Raw genomic sequence first — 18370 nt, 5'->3', positions numbered from 1 at the left:
AAAAAACTACGGTTGCCAACCCGCCTATCAAGTATGGCAGCTACTCACAGATAAAAAAAGAATTTTCAAAAATAAATTTATAAATGACGGAGTTTAAAAAATGTACAATCAATTTGGGAAACCTTTTCGATTTTTAAAATCGGTTGAAAGCTCAAGCAGACGGCGTCAAGGCCTGGGGCATTCGATAACATGAAATATTTGTGATACGGTACTTTGGGTGATAAACAACACCTAAGTACTACCGGTTTGGCCATCTGGCTTCGTATAATGTCGACTCGTTGACCAATTAGGCAGTCTATGCTAATGTGAGATGACCAGGTTGCGTTTGGAAGTGGTCTGCGGTCGGAGGTCATCCAGTCTTGGACCCGAAAAGTTGAGACTTGTTACAAAGTTTTAGAAATTTGACAAATTTCTAAAACTATCAGAAGGAGAGTTTGTACAAAAGTCGATTGCTTGGGTACCTCTGTCCCATTCGTTTTTCAACCGTAAAGCAGCTGTGTTTGCACGGCTGTGTTTCGGTTTGAAGGATGGGATATGGTGTGAATTTACTGGGTACAGAGGAATAACACCTGAGTCCTCAGGAATGGCAACACATGGGGAGTATCATGGGCGAAACAGTATACTCTGTTATGTCCATGGTACTGCTCATGTCTATAGGCGACGGTTACCACTTTCCATCAGGTGGACTGTCAGCTTGTTTGCCATTCTATGTTGTATAAAAAAAAATAACGAATCCAATTAATATCCATTCAACCATACAAAGATAATATATTATTGGGCGTAAATATTTAAAAATTAATGTTGAAAATTAAATTGGTGCTCTCAAGATATGGAGGCGTGAGTGACGTCACACGGCGACATTGACCTCCGCGGCTGTTGAACTGGCGACATCAGTGTTGCCTTTGGAAGTTTTGAACTTAAACAAGTCTATATATATATATATATATATATATATATATATATATATATATATATATATATATATATATATATATTATATAGTAAAAAAAGAGACTTTAATCATGGATGCACCGATAAATGACGAATACCCTACTTTTAATGGATTTTTTTAATACATGATAATGGAATGGTAACTCGGCCTGCGCTACTGCGGTATACACTAGCGGGGCATCATTGAGAGATGATAGGTGAGAATGAAAGCAGGTCAGTTAGCCCATCGTGATGAATACATCTGGAATTCAGCACAATGGTTTTGAGGGGAAACTACGTGGAGGTCGACCTGACAGGGAATATTGCTAGCAATGGAACTGGTAGTTTGCATTACTAACAATCCCTTAAGGGTCAGGTTCAGGTTAGTGCAATACTTCTAGTATTTTTTTTTTTTTGATGGGTGAAAATGGTATGGTAACCCCGCCTGCGCTAACGGGATACGCTGGCGGAGCACCAGTGAAGGGTGACAGATGAGAAAGAAAACAGGCCAGTTAGCCCATCATGATGAATTCATCAGGAATTAACCATGATAGTTTCCAGGGGGAACCGCGAGGAGGTCGACCGGGTTGGGTATATTGCTAGCAATGGGATTCTCAGTCTCCATTACTAACAATCCCTTTCCCCCCAATACCTCTAGTATTGTGTCTAATAGGCTACGGTAATCGCTTACCATAAGGTAGACTGTATGCTTGTTTGTCAATCGACTGCTATAAAAATCGCTAGGACCTTTCGAATTTATATTTAAAGTCGTAAAATATATTATACAGCAGTAGCATAATACTATCTGTCTTCCAATCGATACCGAATCGATAGCGAGTGATCGATGTATGAATGCGCGCGCATCGAATTATAATTTTGTACAGTTGCAAGCAAAAGTAATACATAGATAGATAGACTGGATATTGTGCATGCAGTCTTTATGATTTCGTCGTAGAAAGAAAGAAAGAAATATATTTTTTTATTCAAGTAAATTTAAATTTGGAGGACGATCGAGTTATTTTTGCTCATCTACACGGCAAGAAGTAGTAACTAAATTATAATATTAATTAAAAAAAAAAGATATATATATATATATATATATATATATATATATATATATATATATATATATATAATAAATACATAGTTGGACATGTTGATGTCAAAATTGAGGTTTGGATATGTGAAAAGAATGTCACATGAAAGGTTAACAAAAAGACAAAAAAGATGGAAAATTTATTTGCGGAAGGAGTCAAGAGTTTCTACCGTGAAGCAGTTGTGTTTGCATGGCTGTTTCAGTTTGAAGGGTGGGATATGGCGTGAATTTACTGGGTACAGAGGAATAACACCTGAGTCCTCAGGAATGGCAACGCATGGGGGGTATCATGGGCGAAATCGTATACTCTGTTATGTCCATGGTACTGCTCATGTCTATAGGCGACGGTTACCACTTACCATCAGGTGGGCCGTCAGTCCGTGTGTGTATGAGAATAGGTACGAAAATGCAGGAAGCAAGACTATTGGTATATAGGGATGGGGGTCTTTGGAATTCAGTTCTCTCTGCCTACTCCGTAATGGACTAAGTCCATTCTACGAGATTACGCTAACGTGAAGATATATTAAAAGACAGTTGGATGTTCTTGCAATAAATGCACCTTAAAATTGTACAATAAAGATTTTGTCACGCGACTGTACATGGCAAATGAACATTGCGAAGTGCGAACACGTACTTGTATTTCGTGCGAACTTTGCTTAGTGCGTATTTAATGTTTATTTAAAACTAATGGTAGCACTTGACGTTGTGTTGGAAGGTAGGCAAATATATAATAAGTTGTTAAACAAGCTGGCAAGCCATGTGGTCACAATCATTTAATTTATCACTAGTTTTTGACCGCGGTTTGGTTTGCGTGACCGTGATATATTGACTGACAACAAGCGTGGTAACTACTGGTAAAACCGCTTCAAGGCGGAGATTTATGTTCACCAGTGGACTGTTAAAGTCTGATATGACGATGATGATGATGTACTTTCGGATAAAAAAAGAATTTTCCATATCAGAAAAGGGATTTTTAGTAATGGAGACTGAGAATCCCATTGCTAGCAATATACCCAACTAGGTCGACCTCCTCGCGGTTTTCCCTGGAAACTATCATGGTTAATTCCTGATGAATTCATCATGATGGGCTAACTGACCTGTTTTCATTCTCATCTATAACCCTTCACTGGTGCTCCGCCAGCGTGTCCCGTTATCTCGGGCGGGGTTGCCATAGCATTTTCACCCATAAAAAAAAGAACTGCTTCATCCTCACCTATCATCCTTCACCGGTTCCCCGACAGTGTATACCGATAGCGCAGGCGGGGTTACCATTCCATTATCACCCATTAAAAAAAAAACAAAAAAACATACGAATTCTCTCTTTTTAAAGTCGGTTTAAAACAGAATTTTGAGTTTGTTTAAATAATTTACGAGTAGGTATTAAATATTCTAAGATGACTTAGAATTAATGATAATGATGTTCCATTTAATAAATGTACTAAGTTTAAAATCGTAAGACCATTGTAAAGCAGATACAATTAACAATCTCTGTGTGAAATCTAACGTAATTATTTCATTTAATTCAAACGTTTTGTTCATTAATTTGCTGTTTGTTTTCGATTTAATAAATTTGTTTAAGCTTTTAAACAGTTTAGATAGATAGACAGATACTCTTTATTGTTACCTCCAAAAGATTACAATAGTAAACTTATTATAGATACGTTTTTTGAGTTTACGTGATATAGTTTTATTATGTTTAATTTATGTTAAAACATATTTAGGGTCTCTCATATTAATATGACACTATTCCCCCAAAGTGCCTCCTACCAAATTGTTTATAAACACTCCTCTACATCCAAAGGTTGCCTGGAAGAGATCGCTTTTAGCGATAAGGTCGTCCATTGTTTTCTTATTGTGATTACTTCTTGTAATTATTTATATTTATAATGAGTTTACTATTGTAATCTTTTGGAGGAAACAATAAAGAGTATCTATCTATCTAATTATTTTCTCTCTAACTGCACTGGGTTGGTTGGAAGAGATCTCTTTTAGAAATAAGCCCAGCCTTGCTAACAAGTTGTTAAACTAGAAGGAGACTTTGCACAAAAGTCGTTTGCTTGGGCACTTCTGTTCCATTCGTGTTTCTACCGTGAAGTAGTTGTGTTTGCATAGCGGTGTTTCGGTTTGAAAGGTGCGAAATGGCAGTGAATTTACAGAGTACAGAGGAATAACACCTGAGTCCTCAGGAATGGGAACTAATGGGGGGTATCATGGACGAAACAGTATGCTCTGTTATGTCCATGATACTGCTCATGTAGGCGTCACTCGTATAGGCGACGGTTACCACTTTCCATCAGGTTCCGTCAGCTTGTTTGCCATTCTAAGTTGTATAAAAAAATCTTGTAAATTTGAAAGTGTGTTTGTTGGTGTGTTACCTTATAACAGCTTAACCGATTACTATGAAATTTGCTATACATGTACTATATGGAATGGAGAAGAATACAGAGTTTTTATTTTGTAAACTTGACAAATGCAACATCTTATCTACAATGTTTCTGGCAAATAAATTTCATTACATTTAATTTCGGTCAGTGAACTTACCCAGTTACGCGGACAAAGTCGCGTGTAATAGTTAGTAGGTATATAAATTTAATTAACATCAAGTGTTTCGTTTGTTTGTTTAATACTAATATTATATGCAACGCCGCACAGTAGCCCACACTACGCCCACCACTGGGTTGGGAAACGGTTACATTATGTTTAGTTTACCTAATGATCCGCTTTTGTGACATTGGCTAATACAACTATTACGTTATAAGTCAAGTAAGTGACTTTTAACCGACTTAAAAAATAAGGAGGTACTCAATTTTTGGTTCTTGTTTTATGTTTGTCACCTCATAACTCCGTCAGTTGTAAATCGATTTGGAAAATTATTTTTTTTATGTAAAAGGATATATTTACAGATGGGTTCAAAAGCAATTCCATCAAAATTAGTTCAGTATTTTAGTTTTTTTTATTCAGAATAACTGTTTTTATCAGAAATGAAGTCGGAATTTTTATGAAAATCTTTTATAAGTGTATATATCTTAGATTATATAGATAGAGCATCGAGCCTCAAAAACGGGTCAACTTTTTATCAGCCAATTGTCAAATTAGCTAATAACAAAAATTAGCAATTTTTTTAATAGGTGATAATGAAATTAGTGACACGCCTGCGATATCGGTATACACTGACGGGGCACCAGTAATAGATGATAGGTGTGGATGAAAGCAGGTCAATTAGCCCACCGTGACAAATCCACAAAAATTAACCACGATGGTTTCCAGGGGGAGCCGCGTGGAGGTCGACCTAATAGAGTATATTGCTAGCAATAGACACCCCATTACTAACAATCTCTTCACCCCAAAAGTAGCAAATTAGAGGGTGGTAGTAAGTTCCACAGGCGCCATTCCATCGCCTGAACGGAAAAGGATTTGGTGTAATACACGAAGGTATGTGAAGGGGTATATATATATATATATATATATATATATATATATATATATATATATATATATATATATATATATATATATATATATATATATATATATATATATATATATGGTTCGGCTTCGGTTTAGGTTGCATAAAATGTGCTCACTTTGTGGCAGTCGTCCATTCAATTTGTATGAAATTACGTCATGCAAACTGGGAGTGTTTAACGGGAGCGAGCGGAGAGCCTGTTCGTGCTAGACTTTCACTTTCGATTAGAACCTGTGACGTCACAAGTCATAAGCGTCAGAGGGAGCATCATAAGCGTTAGCGGGGAAAACCACATAAAACTTAGCAGTAATTAAAAATTAGCGATTTTGTAATATCTATGACTGAAGTTTACTTTTTAAGCGACTTGAAAAAAGAGAAGGCACTCAATTTGTATATATATTTTTCTCAAACTTGAATCGATATTAAAAAACAAATGTGCTTTCCATTGACAAGGTTCATTTTTAATTTTCATTAATTTTTTTTATATACAACTTAGGCCCACGGCCCACCTGATGGAAAGTGGTAACCGTCACCTATTGACATGAGCAGTACTATGGAAATAACAGAGTTTACTGTTTCGCCCATGATACCCCCCATGCGTTGCCATTCCTGATTACTCAGATGTTATTCCTGTGTACCCTGTAAATTTACGCCATATCCCACCCTTTAAACCCAAACACAGCCATGTAAACACAACTGCTATACGGTAGAAACACGAATGGGACAGAGGTACCTAAGCAATCGACTTTTGTACAAAGTCTCCCTCTGGTGATTTTTATTTCTAGTGACATTTATTATTCATCATTATCAGTCGTTAATTGTTCACTGTTAAGTATAGGTCTCCTACTATTGAGGTGTTGCTTGGAGGTTGCTAGCAGTTGCCACGCTTGGCAGGTAGGTTGACAACCACAATTAGGCTTTATCGATTATTTAAGAGGGCTGGGATGCTGGCCATCCCTCGTCCATTAAGTTCCCTCAGTCGCCTCTTACGACACCCATGGGGAAGGAAGGGGTGACCCATTCTATGCCGAGACCACTCGGCATAGAATGTAATTTTCACGTTTCCTATTAATTTTATTATGATTGAAATTGCTGTATTTCTAGTGGAGTAAAATCTACTTGCTTACTTATTATAGTATAGTAATACTGTCTTAGGTGTTAAGGTTCAATTTTGAATATCAATTTAAGGTGCAAGAAAACACGTCTAAGTGGATATATTTTCAACCAACTTCAATTTCATAACATTGTTGCTTTTAAACCTACAGCGACGAGACATTAGTAATAGAATGGCATGAAGTTAACCAGTGTTTGTTTCTATTGTTGACATTATAAGTAAATTACGTTAACAAATACAATTAACTACTTTATACATCTACTTCTGTACAAAAACACTGGACTGTTTAAATTTTAACTAAAAAATTTAAAATACAAAATATCTTGAATTTTATCTAAAACATTCAACATGATCAAAATCTTTATTCTTTACATGAGAATAAAAGTAGGTTATTTTTATTACTTATCTGCAGTTATCACGCTTCTGGTCATGCACTGTAGTTTTTATTTCGAATTCTCTTTACCTATTTTGATCTCCTTTTTTTTACAACACAGGGGTAAACGAGCATGCAGATCACCTGGTGGTAAGTGATTACCGTCGCCCAGGATCAGCCACAACACCAAAGGCAATGTAGGTGTGCTGCCGGCCTTTTAAAAAGGAATATGCTCTTTTCTTGAAGGTTATAATTTTTGTAAATTGTCCTAAAAATTTTTATAAAACTTTCTCTCGACGTTTATGACTTACGCCACACTGATTTTATTGACTGCAATGTACAATAATTTGTGCCTTTGAATTCCTTTGAGTTTACGAAATATAGAACTTTTTTTAACCTTTTAAAGTAAGGAAGGGGTTGTTAATAATGGGAACTAAATAAATCAGACCCAATTGCTAGCAATATATCCAGTTGGGCCGACCTCTTTGCAGTTTCATAGAGAATTATCATTGCTGGTGAATTCGAGCAATGGTCTAACAGTTAGCCCATAGATATAGCCTAGAGAGGTTAGGACGAAGTTAAGTTGGTTAGCCGTGGGGGGAAAGGGATTGTTAGTAATGGAGACTGCGAATCCTATTGCTAGCAATATACCCAACCAGGTCGACTTCCTCGCGGTTCTCCCTGGTACTATCACGGTTAATTCCTGATGAATTCATCATGATGGGCTTACTGACCTGTTTTCATTCTCATCTATTACCCTTCACTGGTGCTCCGCCAGCGTATCCCGTTAGCGCAGGGTTAGCATACCATTTTCACTCATAAAAAAAAAATAGGTTAGCCGCTAACTAACTTGACTTCGTTCTAACCTATCATCCTTCTCTGGTACTCCGTTATTGTAAACCAGGCAGGCGGGGTTATCGTTCCATTTTTAACAACTATAAATAAATATTTTTGTGCTAACACTGTCGCCGCTAGTATTTATTTAAATAAGTGTGCATATGGTGGACTTAACACCTAATGGAGTTTTCCACCATCAGTCAACCATGAGTATCTTGAGTATATATATATATATATATATATATATATATATATATATATATATATATATATATATATATATATATATATATATATATATATATATATATATATATATATATATATATATATATATATATATATATATATATATATATATATATATATATGATGTATAGGCACTCCGTTTTTTTAGTAATATTGTCAGTTTATACCATACTCATATGTATTAAAAATGTTTCACTTACCAAAGCAGGAGAGTCAAGTGGTCCAGCCGTTCTAGACCTTGACTTGCGAAGGTCACTTTCAGCGTCCGAGGGTCTTGAGTGGTGGTCGCTCTCCCTGTCCGAGGAGTGGTATCGTCTCTTTTCTTCTTTACGTTCCCTGTATCTTCTGTCCTCTTTCAATGTTCTATCGTATCTACAAATAGTAAATGTATTATAGAAGCTAAATATTACCAGAGGGAGACTTTGTACAAAACTCGTTTACTTGGGTACCTCTGTCCTATTCATGTTTCAATCGTAAAGCAGTTGTGTTTGCATGGCTGCGTTTCGGTTTGAAGGGTGGGATATGGCGTGAATTTACAGGGTACAGAGGAATAAAATCTGAGTCCTCAGGCATGGCAACGCATGGGGATATCATGGGCGAAACAGTATACTCTGTTACGTTTTTGGTACTGCTCATGTCTATAGGCGAGAGCTACCACTTTCCATCAGGTGGGCCGTCAGATTGTTTGCTATTCTAAGTTGTAAAAAAATTTAAGAAGAGATCTTTAGTATGATTTTCTCTGTCTACCCTGGAATGGAATTAAAATGGAATTATCCCGGAAATAATACAGACAGATTTGAAGATATAGGTGACTAAAATGATGCCAATGATGCCATCGAAGATGATTTGTAATTGGATTTCAAGTCAATGCTTTCAGGGATGTTAACGCAAAGTGCCAAAGAGCACCAACGGCTTTCCTGGACATGATTGCGAGCACGCTGGACTGCATATGTGTATCACAGCTGCGACATATCGACTGGTATGAGTTAGAAATTATATACTCATATTTCAATTAATAATAATTATCAATATCACATAAGCTTTTAACTGTCCACTGCTGAACATAAGCCTCCCCCTTGGGGACTTTTGCTGATAGTTGTCACGCTTGGCAGGCAGATTGGCAACCGCAGTTAGGCTTTGAAGATGTTTTAAGAGGGACGTTGTTGCCCATCCCTCGCCTTCCTTTAGTCGTCTTTTACGATACCCACTGGAAAGGAAGGGGTGGCATATTCCATGCCGGGACTACATGGCAATGTAGTTTTAAAAAATAAAAATGTTATATTAACACAGTTTTAAGTTTTATTAAAAAAACGAGTCTTTGTTATTCCAAAATTAAAAATATGAATAAACACAATAAAAATGTGAATTCACGAAATAAACGATACTGATTTAGCAACGACTTTCATCCACCTAACTGTTTTGCAGTTGAGCATATCAGCAGTTCATATCAATAATATAATCGTCGTCGTAATATCATATAATTAGAGGCCCATTATTTGCGAGCTACAGCAGATATGGTTTAAGATTTATGACTGCAAAATATATAATTAAAGCCTTTAAAGTGCTGTTCGCGTGGCCAACATTTTGGGGGCAAAAATCTATTTCTTTGCTATCAACTCTCAAATACGTAGTTTATAAAGAACTAAGGATGGGAGATTAAATTATTCTAATTAATGATGTAATAGACGTTTTTCTATGTACAAAATTTGCATTGCACTGTTGAACAAAGGCCTCCTCTATAAGGGGGCTTTTGCCAGTAGTTATTACACTTCGCATGCGTGTTGGCAAACGCAAGGCTTTGATGATGTTTTAAGAAAGATGCTGCTGCCCACCCCTCGAATATTAAATTCCTATAGTCATCTCTTACGACTTCCATGGGAAAGGAAGAAGAAATTTATACCGGAACAAAAACATAGAGAAACAAACTTCTTTATATATTGTTTGGGCAAATATTGAAGGAATTTTTGTGCGTAGATAAAATTGTCTGCCTTTAAAGTTGCAAGTAAATTTAAGAATAATCAGTAACTCAATGATAAAAATGTCAACTATTTTACTTTCACTAAATGAAGGCCATATTAAATGAAGACCTAACATTCACCTTCCATTGTAATCCGTATCTCTATATCTTCTTTCAGGACTGTCTCGGGGATCCGAAATCCTGTACTGATCCAGATCCTCCCTGGAGCTTCGGAATCTCCTTTCGTCTGCTTTGCATTCGTAATCAATTTTCCTTACGACGATATCACTCGGCTCAGGGTCTGTGTACCTGGTCAGGAATATTTTGCATAAGCCAAGAGATGTGTAATGAAAGTATTTAAAAGAATAGATGTGTGTAAATATAAAAGACTTCTTTGGTACTCGGTTCTATCTTTCACTTACCTTTTAAATGATAAGGCACGAAGATAGATATGGTAATAAAATCCGTTCAGATGCTTTTGGCGTCAGATTGAAAAGAACAGAATTTGCAATTTCGTATCTCTCTCGTGGCAATTTATACATAAAATTTATATATTTAATTGTACACACTAATAAATAATACATAAAGAAATGTGATAGAGGTAAGCTAACCTTTGTATATTTGTACAAAGGTTAACTTAACTCTACAAGAGTTCACTTCCAGCAAACCAAAATGGAAGGGAGCATCAATGTCAGCGGGTAGAGCTGTGTACAATACATACTATGGTAACTTACAAACAAAAAGAACTAGACAAATTTAAGTTTATACGTAACCAATAATGTCACATTTAATTGTATATAGATAGATAGATAGATAGATAGATACTCTTTATTGTTTCCTCCAAAAGATTACAATAATAAACTTATTATAAATATAAACAATTACAAGAAATAATCACAGTGAGAAAACAATGGGCGACCTTATCGCTAAAAGCGATCTCTTCCAGGCAACCTTTGGATTAAGAGGAGTAATTATAGTCGTAAACAATTTGGTGGGAGGCACGATGAAAAATTTTGTTAGTTCTATATATGGGAGATGTGATACATATAATAATATAAATATTATATATACATATATTATATACCTACACACACACACATATATGTATATATTTATACATACTAACACATATACAAATACATATATACGCGTATGCATGTATATACATAAATATAATTTTATATTAAACATACAATATATACTCTGATATAAAAAGATAACTTATAATCTACATATAATATTAATAAATCCAGATAAGTGATATAATTTACCTTCTATACTCAGAGTCGTCTCTAGCAAGATGTTCAGGGCTCTTGAGCACCCGGGTGCGAGTCTTTGGCTGGACTACTTCTTTCTCTTTCTTGCTCTTCTTTGAAGAGTCGCGAGAGAACAGTTGTTTCATCTACAATAATAAGCTTAATTACGATACACACTAACTTTCAAGCTATTTATGTATATGTTTAAAATTTCTATGTACAATAATTTAAAAAATGCAAAGAATAGTTTCGATTTAATTTTAATTTGAATATCTCACCTTTTCAAGTCCAGATAATTTCTTTGCAGCTTTTGGTGGTTTCGCACTGACTTTATTATCATGTCCAATGGGACTTTTGTCATATCTGTCACCTTTTGGTTCTAAATGAGACATGTTATCAATACTTTTATCTCTTTCATATTCTTTTCTGTAACCATCCTCCCTAAAGTCTTTGAATCTTGCTAAGTATTCACCATTAGCGTAAATTTGCTCGCTAGGATAATTGTCTTCCGTATGCCTTCTCTCACTAGCCAAAAACAAAGATACGTTTCTCATGTCATCATCACTTTCATGCCGTCTGTGTCTTGATCTGTGAAGTTCACCACTAGAATCTTTACGAAAATCATTTTCGATTCCTGAATCGACCAAACGATTATCTATATCATATCGCCGAGGAGACCTGTCATCACGATAGTATTCTCTGCTGTCTCCCGAGTCATGTCGTCTTATACCAAAGTCTTCTTTGTAGTATCTGTCCTTATTTTTCCCACGACGCAACGAATTATGATACGATTCGGCGTGTTTTGCTTCATAACGAAGGTTAGCGTAATCATCCTCTCTTTCATTGGCTATTTCAGGATTTGACGCATAATGGCCTTTTCTTTTGCCAAACCAGTCATCTTTGACTTTGTATTTATGACCAGTATGCAACATGTCATGACTAGAAACAACATTTTTCTTCACTTTATATTTCTTTTCCTTATATTCATCAGGTGAAAGTATAGGTTTTTCTGTAAATTCCAGACTAGGAGGTTCATATTCTGGCTCCGGAGGAAAAACTTTACTTTTATGTCTGGTATCAGGGCCCAGTCTATCAATGAATTCACGTCTATCTACTTCACCTCTAGGAATTTTCTGAAAAGTTTTAGTTTCCGTATTGTATTTCACTTTATGGTTATCAGAGTCATATTTACTGTAGTCTTCAGTAACACTACTCTCAGTAAAGCCGTCTCTTTCTAAAGTCTGTCTGTAATATTTTGCAGTTTCATTCACATATTTTTCCGTAGCTTTTCTACGCTTTTCTGCTTCATAAATAGGATCAGTCTCAACTAGATATCTTGAAATGGGTTCCTCTGTATTAATTCTTTCTCTTCTGTCAAAAGTATTCTCAATCCGATCGATTCTTCGAGCATTTATTCTCGATTCTAGAAGCTTTCGTCTGTGACTTAGTTCGTTGAAATCTAAATCTATTTTAGTATTTTCATGTTCATACTGTTTTCGTTTAGTATCCATACCATCAGCTCTTCCTCGGTAAGTATCAATAAAATCGTGAGATTTATCATTTTCGATAGGATATTCATTGGCATAGGTCGGTTCAAAATCATCAAAACTTTTTAATTTATATTCCCTAAATTTCGGTCTTATAGGAGAATCTGTGATTTTATACCCTTCCATGCTGTTGTAGTTTTCGTTCTCATTTTTATAGTTATAATCAAAACGATTAATAGAGTTTTTATAGCGTTCTTCGTAACCTAAACCTTCATCTTCATCTGAGAAATTTCCATACTTTTCTCTTGGAGGTGTATAAGTTTTATGGATAGTCTGCTTACCAACTCCATTAGTACCAGTATCTCCATTATCTCTTACTACTTGAGCATATACTACGCCTTTATCCGTCATTTTATTGACCGGTGTAGGTACTCTATCTGGGCTTGTATTTCTAATAAATAAATTGGGATCAGGACTTACACTAGGTTTAATATACGAGAATGGTTGACTTGTATTGGTTCCGTTTGTCGGTGAGATCAAATGGGATTTCGGAGGAGGAGATAACTGATCTTCTTTAAGTATTTTCACTATATGATCTACAGTGTGCCCTCGAGTTAATGGTGGTTTATCAGGTGGCTGTTGGCTGCTATGTATCATTTCTTTATCACCATATACGTTTTCTTCAATTTTTCTGATACTCTCTTTGATTTTTTCCTTAACTTCAACAGGATGAATATCTTTTGCTTTGATAGAATCGATCTCATCTACCAAAAGTGTTTTCTTCAAGTCTGTTTTGCGCTTAGGTGTTTCTGTTATCGAAGGAGATTTTTCTTTTTCTGATGATTTTCCCCTTTTTGTTCTAGCTGGTGGTTTAGGCTCTTGTTTATCAGGGGTTTTATATCTGGGGGGTTTTTCTACGGGATTTACTTTTCTATTGTCATTTAAAGTACTTTGCTCATCAGATTTGTTACTCTGCTTTTGTGATAGCTTTTGTTTTTGAAAAATTTCTAGTGGCGGAGTTTTCTTAAAATAATCGTCTCTAGGAGAGCTTTCGATTATTGGAGACAGCTGAGCTTTTTTATTTCTAAGGGACTTTAAGAATTCTTCGGTCTCACTACCAGATCTTTTACGAATAGGTTTTGATTGTGGAGTTATGTTAGTGTTCGACTTTAAGTCTGTAACGTCACTTTTGCTACGTTTAACTACGGCTACTGGTTTAGTTGTTACAACCACTGGTGTGTCTGGGCTTTTTGTTCTTTGCGCCCTCCTGAATAGTGTTGATAGAGAAGTACGTTCTTTCCTCTTTTTAGGATTTACATCACTGGTTGATCTGCCAAGTGTAGTTTTCGTACCTTCTGTACCGTCGTCACTATTTCTTCTCCCCCTGTCTTCCTTGAATTTTTTTCTATGTGGTAGTGAAAAAAATTTCTCTGGTGGATGGTCTGCAGTACAAGTCACACTATCAGCTTGTGCTCTTACTTTGTTAGCTTCATCTATCAGCTCCTGTTTTGATAAATGTGTGAATGGTTCTTTTCGTACTTGTTCAGATGAGGTGCCCCGCGATTCACGCGGTTTACCTGAAAATATAATGAAATTATCACAATTAGTTAATTCATATTTGTTAAAAGTGTTATTAAGGGTTTGTTATACGATGATAGATAAACAAAATTTTAATATAGCAAAGGCATGTTTAAAGATTAATAATTATGATGCATTAATGTAAGAAAATCCAGATTATTCTAAAGGTTTCAGTTATACGAAAATTAATCATTAGCAAGACAATATAGAAGAAAACAAAGTCTATAAAAAAATTAATAAGTAGTATGTTAATCTAGACAATTATGAAAGTAGTATATAGAGAGAATCCACATGAGATTTTTATGTTTAAAGCGTTTTTTTTTAAGAAACAGTAATATTAGTATTTTTATAATAGTTAATCTTGAGGATCATAAAAAATAATATACGAATACCTCTATATTGTCTACAAAATAGAGACGTGCATTGTCATAAAAACGGAGCAATGTTAAAGTACTCTTGCTTCAGTGGATAGAAATGTCTTTACCGTATAATTTGAATTTTGAGTCAATTACCTAATTAACAGTGAATTTTTGGGTAGTATATGCCCAGTTATGTAAATAACATTCGAATATTAGCGTAACAGGTAAAAATTTAAACAGTTTCATAACTTTTAATGTAGCGCCATTACATTCCTATAAGAAAATAAATATGGTACTAAAAAATTCTCACATACTGGCAAATTTTTTTACACAATAGAATGAATATCATCTTATTTAAATATACTTGGTACTTTAGTTATTCCTTCATTTATATTTCTACTGCAAATTTCAAAATGTTTATCTGCTAAATAGAACTTGCGATAAATTCAACAATGACTTTTTCAAATAAATTTATATTCATCGTCATCATATCAACCTCTAACTACTCGCTGTTGAACGTAAACCTTCAGCTCGGGAGTTTTTGCCAGTAGTTGCCATGCTTGGCAGGCGGATTGGCAATCGTGGTTAGGTTTTGGAGATGTTTTAAGAGGGACGCTGCTGCCCGTCACTTGCCTCACTCACGGGAAAGGAAGGGTGGCTTATTCTATGCTGGTACCACACGGCAAAAAAATATATTAGAAAAATATTAATATATTATAAGCTTAAGTCAGATTTTTTGTGACTTCGCTCATGTCTCTACTATATATATACAGCTTAGAATGGCAAACAAGCTGACGGCCCACCTGATGGAAAGTGGTAATCGTCGCCTATAGACATGAGCAGTACCACGGACATAAAAGAGTATACTGTTTCGTCCATGATACCCCAATGCGTTCTCATTTCTGAGGACTAAGGTGTTATTCCTCTGTACTCTGTAAATTCACGCCATATTCCACCCTTCAAACCGAAACACAGCCGTGCAAACACAACTGTTTTACGGTTGAAACACGAATGGGACAAAGGTACTCAAGCAAACGACTTTTGTACAAAGTCTCCCTCTGGTATAATATATATATATATATATATATATATATATATATATATATATATATATATATATATATATATATATATATATATATATATATATATACACTTCTTGTTGCTTACAATAATAACATGTTGATATGTAAGGATGAGATATTGAGTAAATTAGCTATTAACGAGTGGCAACATTAATCAGCCTGTCAAATTGTGGTTTTTGCCGCCACATGATCGTTTGTTATGGGGTTCGCCGTTCGTATTTTTTTTTTAATTTTGTTACCTTACTAAAATAATAAAATTGTAACTGAACGATGTCTGTAGATGGAAGATATTTATTATGTAACGTTTATTATACAATATTAAATATCAATAGATGAAATAGATGTAAAAAATAATACTTTTTAGATACTTTGTCTTTGTCTATCTGTATGTTTGTTTCGGCATCACTCAAACAAAATCTGCACCAAATTGGATGCAGTTTCACTGTTCTTTTTCTGAAGTGTAACTTAAAAAATGCTAATGTCATTCTTTAGTCTACTTTGAACAAAGTGCAGAGATTCGGGAAAGTGGTTTAAAATAGGAAAAACATTATATGTGTGTGTGTGTGTGTGTGTGTGTGTGTGTGTGTGTGTGTTTGTATGTGTGTGTGTGCGTGCGTGCGTGCGTGCGTGCGTGCGTGCGTGTGTGTGTGACAAGTTGAATAGCTTAATTTAATAATTGTTTGCAATCGTTTTTTTTTAATATGTGAAAATGGAATGGTAACCCCGCCCGCGCTATCGGTATATACTGGCGGGGCACCAGTGAGGGATGATAGGTGAAAAGAGTACCTCTTGGGTACCTCTGTCCCATTCGTGTTTTAACCGTGAAGCAGTTGTTTGCATGGCTGTGTTTCGGTTTGAAAGGTGGAATATGGCAGTAAATTTACAGAGTACATAGTACACCTGAGTCCTCAGGAATGGCAACGCATGGGGGGGTATCATGGGCGAAACAGTATACTCTGTTATATCCACGATACTACTCATATCTACTCGTATAGGCGATGGTTACCGCTTTCCATCAGTTGGGCCGTCAGCTTATTTGCCATTTTAAGTTGCATAAAAAAAAAAAATGTCTGCTTATAAGCAGACATGTATTTGTGAAAAAAAAGTGTAAAGGAAAAACGACACCACTGCTACTAAGGAGAGTTTGCGTCATGGTGCATCTCTTGATCCCAATGTCATGCCTAAATTTAGCAATACAACCGCAGAGCGGGTTTTTTGCGATGTTTTTATATATTTATGGCAGTGATATGGTTTCAAGTGACGGCGTCGTCGTAATTCCTCACTCGTGTTACTTTAAACATAAATGCTCCGAATGTTAATGTTTGTCATTCATTTTGATTGTATTGATTAACAAATTAATGTCGACTAAATCTATCTAATATATAAAATTCTCATGTCGCGGTGTTTGTTACCGAACTCCTCCGAAATGGCTTTACCGATTTTTATGAAATTTTGCCTATAGACATGAGCAGTACCATGGACATAACAGAGTATACTGTTTCGCCCATGATACCCCCATGCGTTGCCATTCCTGAGGACTCAGGTGTTATTCCTCTGTACCCAGTAAATTCACGACATATCCCACCCTACAAACCGAAACACAGCTATGCAAACACAACTGCTACACGGTTAAATGTGTGTGTCCGGTGTCCACGAATGGGACAGAGGTACCCAAGCAATCGACTTTTGTACAAAGTCTCCCTCTGGTTTTATTATGACTTAGCATTAAAAATATATACAACTTCAAATTTTCACTTTTTTACAATCAACCCCTATTTTTTAATCGCGATTTTTATATGCCGCAATAGGGTTGCAAGATCACAATCGAATATAATAATTGTAGTACGATACATTTTCATGTATAGTTCTAGAAATAATGTATATGGTAAAACAACGTTTGCCGAGTCAGCTAGTATTTTATAATATTTCGATTGCATTAGCCATTAATTCGATTGTTGAAAACTCCTTCCTTTCCCGTGGTTTTAATAAAAGGCAATTAAGAGAACTTAAAAGTCAAAGGATGGCTAGCAATGTCCCTTATAAAACCTGCCTGCCAAGCGTAGCAGCAACTGGTAAAAATCCCCTATTAGGGGGGGGGGGGGCTTTATCCAACAGTGCACAGTTAACGGCTGATATGACGATTAACCATTACAGTTTCTAATCTTTTTTTATACTAATATATTACAGTACCATGGACATAACAGTGTATACAGTGTCGCCCATGATACCCTTTACGCATTGTCATTCCTTAGGACTAAGGTGTTATGCCTCTACACCATGCATAAAAAAAAAAACAAAAATAAAAATAGCTAGTTAATTTATAACTGGTGAAGAAACCGGCGGCAAAACGTTATTTAGGTGATATAAGTGACGGTATGCTTAACTAATCCGGAATGTACATTGTTGCCAGCAATACCAAAACATTTGCAACTCATTGCCAGTCCACAAATGTTACATTCAAAAGATTTTTTGCAACACAGAGATTATTGACTTTTCACCGGGTGACTAACATGCGTAGGAGTCGAAAAGTAAGTGATCTCTCCGCCGATAATGACGCCATCTTGCGGTAAATAAGCGGTTTCG

The 18370-nt window shown here is 35.7% G+C and overlaps 1 protein-coding gene across 1 annotated transcript in view; it reads right to left on the bottom strand.

The window, feature by feature from the left end:
* The window catches only part of LOC113511256 (trichohyalin), a 116594-nt gene that overhangs the window by 11994 nt on the left and 86230 nt on the right, over positions 1 to 18370 (bottom strand). Inside the window, exons 4-7 of the mRNA XM_052892004.1 lie at positions 11557 to 14342; positions 11294 to 11424; positions 10164 to 10331; positions 8266 to 8437 (exon numbers count right to left, since the gene is read on the bottom strand). Of these exons, the coding sequence (XP_052747964.1) occupies positions 8266 to 8437; positions 10164 to 10331; positions 11294 to 11424; positions 11557 to 14342 (3257 nt within the window). The remainder of the gene's footprint in view (positions 1 to 8265; positions 8438 to 10163; positions 10332 to 11293; positions 11425 to 11556; positions 14343 to 18370) is intronic.

The sequence above is a fragment of the Galleria mellonella genome, unplaced genomic scaffold (assembly GCF_026898425.1).
Source record: "Galleria mellonella isolate WM207_F2 unplaced genomic scaffold, CSIRO_AGI_GalMel_v1 utg109, whole genome shotgun sequence".
NCBI classification, from domain to species: domain Eukaryota; kingdom Metazoa; phylum Arthropoda; class Insecta; order Lepidoptera; family Pyralidae; genus Galleria; species Galleria mellonella.
The sequence above is the reverse complement of the archived record's forward strand: the minus strand, read 5'-3'. Positions and strand labels throughout refer to the sequence as shown.